This window comes from Lichenostomus cassidix, chromosome 15 (genome assembly GCF_008360975.1).
Source record: "Lichenostomus cassidix isolate B80296 chromosome 15, HeHo_3.0, whole genome shotgun sequence".
Lineage (NCBI taxonomy): Eukaryota > Metazoa > Chordata > Aves > Passeriformes > Meliphagidae > Lichenostomus > Lichenostomus cassidix.
Genome location: NC_139496.1, coordinates 9,002,154 through 9,015,306, shown reverse-complemented (window position 1 = coordinate 9,015,306; position 13,153 = coordinate 9,002,154). Strand labels below are relative to the sequence as shown.

The 13,153-nt window shown below is 45.4% G+C and overlaps 1 protein-coding gene across 3 annotated transcripts in view; it reads left to right on the top strand.

Moving 5' to 3' along the window:
* The window catches only part of ADORA2A (adenosine A2a receptor), a 28,333-nt gene that overhangs the window by 8,621 nt on the left and 6,559 nt on the right, over positions 1-13,153 (top strand). For all 3 annotated transcript variants that reach the window (XM_085075978.1, XM_085075975.1, XM_085075979.1), the window contains exon 2: positions 5,724-6,601. In XM_085075978.1, the coding sequence (XP_084932104.1) occupies positions 6,252-6,601 (350 nt within the window). In that variant the 5' untranslated portion in view covers positions 5,724-6,251. The remainder of the gene's footprint in view (positions 1-5,723; positions 6,602-13,153) is intronic.

Here is a 13,153-nt window from a genome sequence, read left to right as displayed (position 1 = left end):
AGCCATTTCTTCTGCTTTTCATAAGTACATGGAGGGAACGTTTTAAGTCATGGAGGGCTGCTGCTTTTCTGTAAGAGGGGATTACATCAAATTTAGCAAAGCTGAAGCTCTCATTTTACTCAGTATTTCAGACGAATTTGCAAAGCCTATCCAGAAAGCTTGTTACCCCACTGTAGGGTTTATATTACAGCAGTTTACTTCCCAAGAGGACAAAAAGTCTACTTCCAAAAATCCTTGGCCCTGCGTTTTTGCAGTCAGAGCACCAGTGGCTCAGATGATATTTTGGATAAAGTCTGAAATGGTGCTCTGGAAGGGTCAGACTGGCATGTGGAGCCCCTTGACAGAATAAGAATTTCCACACCTCCCTGTGTACTGCGCTTACATAGGTGTCTACACAGGCAGTTGTGCAAGGGCCTCCAGGGAAGGCTGAGGGAGAGTGCAAGTCCTTCAGGTACCTGAAAACCAAGACCATGGTGTGCTGATAATTTTGCCTGCTTTGTTTCACTTGTATCCTTTGTTAACAAAGAGCAGTCTAGAGGGAAATAGTCTATTATTAATATTTAATTTCCTCCTATTACTGTAAGCAGATGACCTAAAAGATCATTTAGCCAGCAGCCAATAATAAAGCAAATAGAGGAATCAGCAAATGTATGTCTTGGTTAGGTGGGTGATGCCTCCTTCCTCCCTTTTCCTGCCCTGCCCAGCCACAACTCTTCATTTTTCCATGGGATGAGGGGTGAGGATGTTCCCCACAGCTTTGTGTGCACAGTCAGGGACCTGGAGAAGCTGTTCTTCGTGAAGTATTCATAAAATACCAAACTTCAGAAAGGAAACCCTTGAGCAACGCAGAGAAGAGCTCCTGCTGCCTTCCCTATCATTTTCCCCAAAGGACACCTGTTTTCATTATGTTTTACAGCCCCAGTTGTTTTGCAAATTTGTGTACTGCCTGTGAGCACATTGGTTTATTGTGACTTGAACCTCTGAAGTGGTAGGGAGAGACAAGATTTCTTGGAGTCTTTGATTTAAAAGATAGGGAGATTCTCTTTGAGCTGAAGGGATTTCAAAGAGAGGATAAAAACCGACAAGCATCTCCCCCTCCAGGCTTTGGAAAGTAGGAAACAAATTATTTAGCAGCACCAATTTTTCTGCTTAAGGCCATGTATGTATTCAAGGATGTTCCCTGAGGGAATTAGGTAATCTGCATGTGACTGATACCTGGGAAGGGTCATGTTGTCAAAAGGAGATGCAAGATTGTGATCTGTAGAATGAACCTTGACGAACATCCCTCCATGGCCCCCTGAGCTGCCTGCTGCCTCTCCTGCCCCATCCTAGAGCAGACACAGAAACCAACCCCTCTGGAGACTGGGGAAGCTGCAGTCTGTCACCTCTGTCACCTACGTGCCCACAGACTGTCTGGGGTGCCCTAAGGGCTGCTGATTGTCTGGAGATTTTGCTAATATGTGAGAGGAGCTGTCAAACTGAAGTGTCACAGGCACTGTGAACCTGGCAGGCGCACAGAGGGTGCATCTGCTCTGTACCAGCTGACAGAGCCTGGGCAGCCAAAACCTCCCAAACCAGAATGGACTCAGCCTGCAGGGGCCAAGAGCAGGAGATGAGCTTGTTTGAGGTGGGTGATTTGAACCAAGCAGTGGCCAAGGGCTCAGCTTAATGCTCTTGTCACTCAGGAGAGAGAAGGGGCAACACCTTGGTCCAAAGTCAACTGGAGATGCCAAACTAAAGCTTGCTTAGGCTCTGCTGGTGAATTGCTTCATGGGAACGTGCTGTGCAGATGCTTTATTGAATTTTCAAGGAGGAGTTTCTCATTGGGACTGAAATATGAGAGAGAACAGAGTGTTCCAAGTCACTACAAATGAACAGAGCACCAGCTTTACAGGTTTGTGAATGACAAAAAGGGCTTATTTAATAATGGGGGAAAGGCTGGAACATAGCCCCGGGTATCAAGAAGGAATTAACAAAATAAAACAAGGGCTTATGAAGAAATACTAATTGTAGCTGTCCAGCCTGTTGGGTGATACAGGTTATTTTTCTTAAGTTTCAAAAAGCTTGCCATGCTGATCCCTCAAGGGCCTGAGTTATTAAATATACACTTCCCCAGTGAGTAAAGCAGATTGTTAATTAATTTTTTCTTATTAGACCTGGTTGCTGAGCCTTTGGGTCTTGGGAAAGGTTTCTACAATAGGTTTCTACGATTCTGCAATAAATTTCATCTTGCCTCTGGATCTATGTCATCTTCTCTAGGTGGTCTCTATTTCATTTTGTCCCTGTGCAGTGAATTTCTAGCTGTATAAGCAGAAAGACTGAGTCTGTTCTTGTTTTCAAGCAAATTGCAAATACTCCTAAAATTTTTTTATGTCAGGTGAGCACTACAGCAGCTGACACTGTGAGAGATGAATGAGGAGAGGTGCGTGAGCTCAGGTTAAACATGAACCTGCCTGAGTTGTGGCACATTCTGTGAGCAGCAGGTGAGGCTGGGGTTGTGTGGCCAATAATTGTTTTTGCTAATGTCAGTGGCTACTCAGAGAAGCTGAAGCAGACACAAAATGTTGTTTTGTCGTGGCTGGGACACCTGCTCAGCTCTGGCCATCTCTCCCCTGAGATGTGCTGGCTCTGCGGAACTCCGAGTGTTTTCCAGCCCATCTGAGAGCAGAGGGTGGAAGGACATGCTGTTCTTTTCTGGACATAACATTCCGATTGCTTTGGAATAAATGACTGGGGCTTGGGATAAAGAATGAGGCTACTGTTTGTGTAGGGAAATGGGAAGCAAGGGATTAAACAAATTCAGAGATAAAAAATTCAAATTTAACATCAGGCCATGAAACAGTTAAAGTAGAAGGTTAAAAGCTCTGTTGTGTCAGAAAACAGTGTGTGATGTATGCATTAAACTTCAGATTCCAGCATCGTGCTTTTTCAGGATCATGCAGAGGTGTAGGAAATCTTAGCTTTGTGTTGAGCCATTGATATGTGCAGGACCTCCATTGTGAAGTTTGTAACTTTCCTCCTTGTCCTGCTGGAGTTTAAGATGAGCCATTGAAAGAGTCAAGTTAAACAAAATGCATCTAGGATTATTATGGATTTGTGATTCTACTGAAAGAAGCTCTCAAATGGGGAAGAATATCCAATAACTTTGCTTTGATCCTCTTCACTGAAGTGTATGAGCTATGAGCATGATGGGCAAGAGCTACATAGCAGGACTTCAGGTAAATCCTCTGAGCATCAGGATTAAGGTGCCCAGTTCTCAGGCTGACTCCTTTCAAACAGGGGTTTCTTCAGCTCTTCTGACTCCATCTCAGAGGAGCTTGTGGGGAGGTGGTAGTGGGTTTATTTTCTGTAGCAGTAGTTTTGGTTCAAGTATGTCACAGTAATTTGTTAAATTTTTTTAAACTTGTGCCAGCACTGGAGTTTGGCCATGCTCTTGGCCTGAGTGGGAAGGTGTGAGCCTGTGGGAGCCTGTGGGAGGTGTGTGCTCCCCACAGCATCACCCTGAGCCAGAACTCACATCCACCTTAGAGCCTCAGGCACAGCCGTGTCCTGCCTTGGGCAGCACCCCCATTTCTCTTAGGGGCCTATTTTGCCCCCTCTTTCCTTTGTTTGGTTGTTTTTTCCTCCTACCAGCTTCTTCCTGTCTTTTTTCTTCCTTTCTTGCTCACATGGATGCACAAAGCATTGTTTATTTCTCATCCTGCCCCTTCTGTTCTCTCTCCATCCAGATCTTTATTTCTATCTTATATAATTCTAAGCCCCTTCCTTGGAAGTTGGGCTGGAAGGTGAGGTTTCAATATCTCTGCTTGGAAACAAACCTGTTGGGATTTGTAATGGACAAGTAGATGCTTGCAGAGTGATGCAGGGGCATATCACTGACATCCCTGAAATCCAAGAAAGTAGAAGCTATCTTTAGGAGGTCAGTGAAAACCTGGAGGTTTTGCTATAGGAGCATAGACAATATAAAGATTTCTTGGGGTTTTTCTTCTTTGGAAAAGATTAAATGGATGATCTTTATCTTCCTCTTAATAGCTAGATCACACACTAATCTCTTCTGTTGATTTCTTCCACTAAAACCAAAGAAAACACAGAAACAAGATAGCTGAAGGTGGAGAAAAGCAAGGGTTTTGAAGCATGTCCAAACCACCAAGAATCATTCACTTTGCTTTCAGATGCAGCATTAGCAATAGAGCTCTAAATCAATGAAAGGTCTAAAATTAGATTATATTCCTGAGATCAGATGTGAATCACATGTTAATCATATTTTCTTTTATTATCACTGTCTTTACCCTTTTATTTTATCCTGAGAAATTAGGTTTCTGACTTGAAAACAGAGTGAACTGTGAAGGCATCAAACCCTGCTGGGTAAGACCACACCAGATCACCTGTGGACAGGGCCCAAAAATCTTGTGTTTTGGAGGTTCATGTTACATCCAAAAGTGAGCTTGGTGATTTATCATCTAGTGCTGTGTTTCTCTCTCTCCCAGCCTTCTGATGTTTCAAGCTGTTTCTTAAATTAATGAGAAAATATTACTGCTAAAGCTTGCTAAATAAGGTTTGCAACCCACTCTAGAAGTGACAGGCGAGGACAGCAAGCAATTATCTCTTGACTGTGGCACAAAGCTCAGGAAACTGCGTTCTTCCTTCTGTATTTTTAGCTGATACTGTGGAGAAATGCACCCATATCTGAAGCAGAGGCACGAGGTGACCTGCAAGGTCGTGCAGGTGATGTGTATCTGCTTGTATGAAGTGCAGCTGCAGGACTGTTACCTCACAAGCAGCAGCAACTTCAGTCCCAGAGCTGTGTGCATGACACTGCAGGAACTCAAATGCAGCCCTGAGAGATGACATTGGCATCATGCCTATGTGTGTATTTCTGGGAGAAGTGCGTTTTGGTGGACATGTTTCTGGCTGGCTGTAGGTGAATGATGCTGTCCTGGATGTGTGGATGCAACAGACACTATGGACAGTGCAGTTAATGAATAAATGGTTTGCTTATAGGATACAGATTTACATGTACAAAAATAATGGAGTTTCAGGAGGGGAGCCTGCAGAGACCCTTGCAAAGAGTGTGCATGGTCAGCAGGAATACCCTCAAAGATATCCCTGTCTGGCACACCTCGAACGATTCTCCCTGCCATGGATCTTGTTCCAGTGCCCATGTTCATGAAGGCCAGACAGGCTATGGCCACAGAGGAGTGACCACTCATGCCAGGAGCATAACCCCCTGTGAATGAGGGTTCATGTCCTTGCAGAGCAGGGCATTGGTGCAGCAGTTTTGTGGCAAAGCATGTGAGGGTGGACAGCACGTGATGGCTCAAATCCGGTGTTTGCGATCAGAGGGAGACAGGTGTGTGTGAAAGGCTCCTCCACCTTTTCTCTGTGCAGCCTTAGCACTTGCCAGGACATAATTAGTGGGGCTCTCGTGTTTCAGGGCGGGCTATGGAGCAGCTGCTGAAGTGCCAGCTCAGTTGGTAGCCTCGAAAACAAAACGTCCCTTGTTTCTCATCATCACTGTGAAACACTGCCTTCCTGAACTTGGGTTTGTCCCTGCAGCTTTCAGGGTAGACAAAATGTGAGAATTTTGCCAATAATGTATTCTTCTAGGTCTGTTTAATATCCGTTATCAATTTAATGTGCTGCTTTAATGAGATTTTGCTTTCTCAATCTCCTCCATAGAGCTGATTACTTAGTGTATGTGGTTGGTGTTTTTCTCTTTCCAGAGGAAACTGCAAGTGAAGAAGTTTAATGTTTGCTTCAGCTGAAGAGAGTATTTCCCAAGTCCTAGTGGGAAAAAGTGAAAAAGAGGATCAGAGGATGTTGCTAGTAGGTATGGCAGTGACAGAAAGCCATGACTAGAAGGGTGATTGTCAACAGGAAACAAAGCACTGCAGCTGATGTGACACTGCTGTACAGTACAGCTGCTATGCTGTGCTGCCTGCTGGATTCTGAGGCCTGGGGAGCAGAGTCAGCCACCAAGAGAGATTCTCCTGTCTGTTTGTCTGCTGGAGTTTGAAGTATTCTGCACCTGGTTAATCCACTTTGCTGGAGCTGGCAAACCCTGGGCTTCTGTTCTTGACAACAGCTACTGTAAAGCTCTTAAACAGCTATGGGGAGAACAGTGTGTGTGTGAGCAGCCTTCCCAGGCTGGCAGCCGAGTGCTCCATGGACCCCAGGCAGCTTTGAGGTGTCTTGACTGTTCAGTGCTCTGCAGATATGAACGCTGAGCTGTGGGCCTGGTTGTTCTCACCATGCTAGTCCATGGGAAGGACGACTTCCTCTCAGACATAGCCTACATCATCCTGGAACTGATCATCGCAGTGCTGGCCATCCTGGGCAACATCCTGGTCTGCTGGGCCGTCTATTTGAATAGCAACTTGCAGAACGTCACCAACTATTTTGTGGTGTCCCTGGCTGCTGCTGACATTGCTGTGGGTGTGCTGGCAATCCCCTTTGCCATCACCATCAGCACTGGCTTCTGTGCCTTCTTCTATGGCTGCCTTTTCATTGCCTGCTTCGTCCTGGTCTTGACTCAGAGTTCAATCTTCAGCCTCCTTGCTATTGCCATCGACAGAATCATTGCCATCCGAATACCCCTCAGGTAAGCAAGGGCAGGGCTGGGGTGGTGAGGGCTGAACATCCCTAAAAACCACAGGTCTGGAGATCAATCAAGGAAGGATGCATTAAATGAGGATCAGTGCTTTTTCTGTTGTATTTTGAAAACAAGTTTTCTAGATCTTAAAGTCTGCCTTGGCTACTGAATTTTCTGGTCACTTCCTTTTCCTGTTCTTCTCGATTTTCCTATGGTGTGTGTCCATGGTATCACAGAGGGGCTGCTGGGGAGCTGCCATTCCACACTTAGACAGAATCCTGCAGTAGCTTCAATGACCTGTGCCCTGAGCTGCAGCCAGTGGAAGGGTCAGAAAGGGGATGAGGTTAGCTTGTCCCCTTCTCTGTGGGGAAAGGGGGGTAGGGGCAGCTGAAGTTGTAGCGGCAGGGCTGGGGGGATGGAGGTGGGGTTTTCTCTCAGGGGCCCATTAAATGTGAAGGGAGAAGCAGCAGCAGACTGCCAAGAAATGGGCCTTAGGAAGATTTTGACTGGTTTAGGCACTGTGCCTCTGGAAGCACAGAATGTATTGGGTCAAGGTGGAGGCTTGTCCCACACCTCTAGTTTTGTGGTCTCTGCAGTTCAAAGAAAGAAAAGGACATTTTAATGACTGAGACTGGCTGCTACTTGGTGTGCAACCAGGGAGGTTGATGTGGGACAGGGGAAGTTTTGCCACACACACAGGGGCTGCCCCTCAGTTCAGTTCTCCAGGAGCACACTGTGATGGGCTGTGTCTGCTTATGGGTGCAAAGCAGCACTATGTTTCTGTGACAATGCTCCGAGTCATTCACTGAGCTTCAGAGATGGAGAAGAAGCCCCTAGAGAGGCTGGTGCAGGAGAAGTGTAGGAGTCTCCTTCCTTCCTGTCTTGTCCTTACGAGGTTACAGCACACTCTCAGGAATGGAGAGACTGCCTTCCTCTCCTGAACAACAAAGGTGGCTCCAAAATACGAACAAATTTCTGATTTTTGTGCTCTTGAGTTAGTTTTTGGACATCCTCACTCCCCTTGAGCTTAAATCACTTGTGCTGATCTGTGCAATTTAGGTCTATCTCTTCTGAATACTTTGGTTATGCAGCACTTAAGTCAATTAACACAAACCTCCTGTTCAAAACCAGAATAGGAGCCCTGGAGAGTGGAAATTGCCTTTCCATGTGGACCAGGGCAGCCAAGTCTTTCTTGAAGCCTCGCCTCAGCAAGTTCGTGCTGCTATAACATTACCTTTAATGGGTGGTTTCCAAACCCTATTAGTTATACCTGTTACAGCCCCTAGTTCTGATGTAGTTGTAAGGAATAACAGTTCCATTCCATTGCAGAGAAAACTCTGTCGATATAAGTTAGCTAGAAACTGGACTGTCTCCACTTTTCTACAGTTCTGCTATAGATGATCTCAGTTTATAAACCAAAACAATGATAAATGGTATGGGAGCTCCTCTGGCCCTGGGAGCTGCCTCTGAAAGTATTTCGAGAAGAGCTAATGTCTTGATTTCATCTCTCACGAGCTTACTCTGAGGACTTTTGCTGACAGTTTAAGCACTCTTATTGCTAGAGGATGACTTGCCAGGAAAGGGATTTTAAAAATCTGGATTTCTGCCCATTTTTTGGGCTATCACTGTAACTATATTGTCTTGAAAATGTAATTTCCTGGAACAGCCAAGGTAAAGAGTCTTTTAGAAAAACCAAACTAAGTGCTGGGCATGACATCAGTTTCACTATCTTGTTTTGGAGAAAACAGAGCACCCCCTCTTCCGCCCCAGGAACAGAGGGGTTGATTGGGTGCAGAAACCCACAGGTAAACCCATGGGTTCCTCCTCCTTCCTGTCCTGTGCTGGTTTGTCCCTTCACAGCAAGAGAGATGAACTTGTCAATTGTGTTTCCCCTTAAGAATTTATGGATGAATAAGCATTAGATTTATAGTCTCAGACATGCTGAGAGAGTGAAAGCTGATTATCTGAAGAGGGAAATGTGGTATAACTTAGATTGCCCACATCCTCTTGGTTTTGGTTGGTTTTTTTTTTCTAATACCTGTTTCTTTCAAAAATGGGTCAAACAATTTGAAGAAAAGTTCTGCCACTAACAGTGTGTTGTTTGCATCCCATCCTTTAATACCTGGGAAGGCCCCTTCTCCTCACAGGACATGAAAGGTAACAGCAGGTATTCCTAATATTCATTAGCTGAATCCTCTTTAATAAACCAGACATCCTTCACTCTAGTGAAACCAAAAAGGACCAAACCTATGTTTTATTCTTTTGTTTCTCTTTAAATATTTCATGTCTGATTTGTCTTAATGAAGGTAACAGCATATGTGGATGTGTATTCCCACAGAACTAAACTGTCAGTATTAAGAAGGCAGAAGAGTAGATTTTCTGATAGTGCTTGGTTTTGTACCCCTCAGTACGTTTATTAGAATTACCTTTGAAATTATTTTTCTAAGAAGAAGAGACTCCTCTCCAAAAAAATTGTAGTGAGAAAAGACATTTATAGGCGAAATTTTAAAATGGATAAAAACTAATTTGTGAATACTTTATGGATTCTGCCTTTCAAACAGTTTAAACATTGTGTAGAATTTGGTAAACTTTCCACAAGTTCTCTACTACTTTGCTTAATTCTGCCAGTTCGTATACAAATGTAACACTCTGCAAGTGGCAGAAAGGCACTCCCAAGGAAGGGAGCCCAAGGCATTGTTCACTTCAGGACAGAATGAGGTCTCTCCCATGGCAAGTACCTGAAAACTTGCACTGGCTGATATCAAACCCCCAGGTGCTCTGAACAAAACTGGCCGTGAGTCTCTGAGCCCCAGGACGGAGCCCTGGGCCAAGAACAATTGCTGCTTTCCAGGCTCCATGGTGCCAGCAAAGGCTCTGTGGGCACCATGCCCAGCCACGTGCTCCTTTACAGGCATTTGGGTAAAGATATTCCCAGGGGAAGGACAGGTAGCTCTGGAAAGAGAGGGGAAATTTTCCTTCCTGCAGCCAAACACAAAAGTTTTCTGAGGTTACTGAGGTTGCTGCTTGCTCTGTGTGCTGGATTCAGGCACGAAACACATAAGTCATACCGTGCCAACTGCAGGCTTTCTCCTCTGATAAAAGCTGCTTTTGCTGCTGCGATGCCTCTCTGGGGAAACATTATTAAGGTGTAGCTCCCTGATGTTTGGAACTTTGGGACTGATTTATCCCATGTGATGGTGGCTTAAACTGCAGCTCTGAGGTGGCACTTGGATGTTTTTCTGCCAGAGGACATGAAGAACTGGCTTCTCAAAGTCTGGAGTAGGAAAAAGAGGGAGGAAAAACACCAACCCTGAATGAAGTATAGGATGTGCAAGGGACCTTTGTGCTGAGAACAGTCTGTTTGAGTAGCTGCTTTAATTCTCTAGGGTTGCCTTCTAAAATGTTCATATGTGAACATCTGAACCAGTGAATCAGGGAGTTAATGTTTTATTGCCACTTTGAGCCATATGTGGACTTATTTCTTTCCCTGCTCACCATTAACCTTTTGACTTTATGGCAGGCATTTCCTACATGTGCTCATGTTAAATAGATTTAGGGCCAGTTTGGTCTAATATTAGAAAAGAGTAATTCCCTTCCTCCTTTGAATGTGGGCATGGGTTTATAAGCAGTGGCTTCATGGGCTGCACAGAACTTGCTGTTACCAAGGTTTTATTCTGGAAGCCGATTGTGTCATGAGCAGAGCTGTGTCTGCCCATCATTCTGCTGTTTAGAGAAGGAATAATGGGACCCACCTGTGGGATCCCACTCCCTCTGTCTCCATAGCATGGGCAAGCACCAGGATCAGTTGGTACCTGGCAACATGGGAGAAAGGTTCCTGACAGGATTTTGGGAAAGCATTGTTTAGTTGGTACACGAGAAGGTCTCGGTTTGATTTCTCGCACTGCCACAGATTTCCTGGATGATCTGGGATTGTCAGTGTCTCTCATTTCCAGGTACATGTAGTAGGGATTGAATATCCTCCTTGGTCCTGTTCCTGATGGCTGCAGCTGCTTGAGGTGTGATCTGTTGAGTGCATGTGTTCGGGGAGCAGCATTTTGTAGTGATTTGTTAAACACCTTTGAGCACTGCTGGAATGCAGATCAAAGCCCTCAGCTGAGCACAGGCTTTCTGGGTGATGCAGTAAAGGCGTCTGCAAAATGCTCCATGCCTGGCAGAGGATGCAGTGCTGTCCACCAGAGGAGGGTTTGGAAGACAAGCAGTAGGATGGCTGAACTCTGTGATGGTGAGTTACGCCAGCCACATATCACGCAATGTATAGGAAGATTTTAACTTCTCCCTGAAGTCTCTATGGTTCTTACACCAGCTCTGTCTTCCACCCAGTCTCACAGACTCTGTGCAGGAGTCATTGCTTCCATGACACAGAGCTTAGTCCAAGGACCCAGAAGTGTCACATCCAGAGCCAAGTTACTCTAGGCAGCCCGAAGGAGCTGTACATTCACCAAGGGCAGCTGTTCTGCAGTCATTTTGCCAACTGGGTGGGGAGGGCAGCAGGGCAGGTGAAACTATTTTGGGGAAAACATTCACATTTTCATGAGTTTGCAAAAACTGTTTTTGATTTCTAGAGAGGAGGCAGGTGACCCTATACCTACACCCAGTGCCACCGTGAGCATCCCTGTGCTCTGCACTAATGTCCTTTGTGTCTTGAATTTCTCAAGTAGAAGTGGTTGTTTGTGTAGCAAGTGCATTATTTCCAGGAAGCAGGAGAACTTCTAGAGCACAGACAATCCAGTGCTGTCTGGACACATCAGGCATGCTGCAAAGTCACCTACCAGCTATGCAGAACGTGGACTGCAGGTGTGACCAGCTGCTTTCAGCAGTTTGTGTTTCCTGCATGGTGCCAGCACTCACAGGATAGGGGATGTGTCTGGGAAGCCCTGAACTTACCCTGTAGAGCTCTGCAGCACTGGGGACACAGACTGTGGCTTTGGCCTGGCTGCTGTGAGCCTGGAAAGATACTGAGACAAAGTACACAAAGATGTACACAATGTCTTCAATGACATCTCTAAGTGGATAAAAGGAAAGAGTCCAGGAAAGCCCATCTGGACTATAACCCTACCTCAGCCAAGTCAGTCAGAGGTGCCTCATGCAGATCCTAGAAATTAAGTTCTCCTAAACAAATTAACACTTCTCAGTGTGTACCTGGCCAACACAAGGCCATTGACTATGTCACGAGGTGCTGTGAGCTTTCTGTCTTAACCCTTGGAGATACTGAGCAAGGTGCTATGGGCATGCACTCCAGCACAACACACTGCAGCTGGAAAGCTGCTTGGGTTGAGTGCTGCTCCAAAGCCTTGTAAAGCTGCTTGCATGGGAATCCCCAGAGGGTAAGAGGGAGGGGGAAGTGTGTGGGGTGTTTGTCTGGAGCAATAATAAATGTATTTTTAGTGGAAGGGACATCTCTAGTCGTGGGATAACAGCTGCACAATTTCAAAATTCCTCTGACAAGATGTAGCTAATTCCAGGGCTGTTGGGTTTTGGTGCATTTTTTTTTTTTTGGTTTGGTTTGGTTTGTTGTTTTTTTATTTTTCCAAGCTGCAAGGGCCTTTGCCACTCTCTTGCTCCCTGAATGTACATTTCAAAGCACAGATGCTGTTTTGATGTGTTGATGAGGCCTGAATGTGAGCAGCTCTCTGCTACCATCCATGCTGTGCCCTTTGCATCCCTTAAGCATTGGGCAGGATCCACTAATTGCTGGAAAAAACCTTTTTCTCCCTCAGAATCAGCAGAATTCCTTCCTCATTTCTGGAAGGACAATTTAGGCGTGATTTAGGTGCTCGGAATTGTGTGGTTGGCTCCCTTATCCACTCACTCTTTTCTGTTTTTGAAATGCAACTGAGAAAGGGAAAGTCAAACCAGGATCTTGATTTTTCCAAGGCCCATCGGCAGAGATTTAAAGCATGTGCATGATCTCCATTCTTTACAAAAGCAGCCTCTCTCCTCCCCTGTCTTGAACTTGTGTTGGGATAGGAGCACAAACCTGTGGGAGTAATTATTTCATTGGGAGATGGAAATATTTCTGTGGCTTGTTGTATTATTTCTTTTAATGTTTGTTTTCTGAGAGAATTCTGGGGACAGAAGGAGAAGGAGCACTGGGTAAACACTGGGAGCCCAGCGCTACCGTCCGATTGCAGCACATGGGGTCAAGTACAGTGTGGACCCACGCTGGACAATGTGGGAATCTGGCCATCTACTTTCCATGCTGAGCATTACCCAGGGAAGAAAATTGCATTGAAATGTTAAACTGCTGCCCTGATTTACATTTTCAGAGGGAAGAACTGGTAGAGTCAGCTCAGGACTCGCAATAACCTGTGAGGCCTTGGGAACTGGCTGATATTTCAAACAAACCAAGGTCTCTGCAGCACTGTCAGATTCTTACCATGTTTTTTATTGTTCCTCTCAGCAGATCTTGTAGAGTTTACTGTTGAAAGCACTGGCATCAACCAGGTGTATCAATACCTCCACCACTGAGGTCCCTTTGGTGCACGCAGTGCAGCCCATGGCTCACCTGTAGTCAGAACACTGTCCTCAGCTTAATTCCTC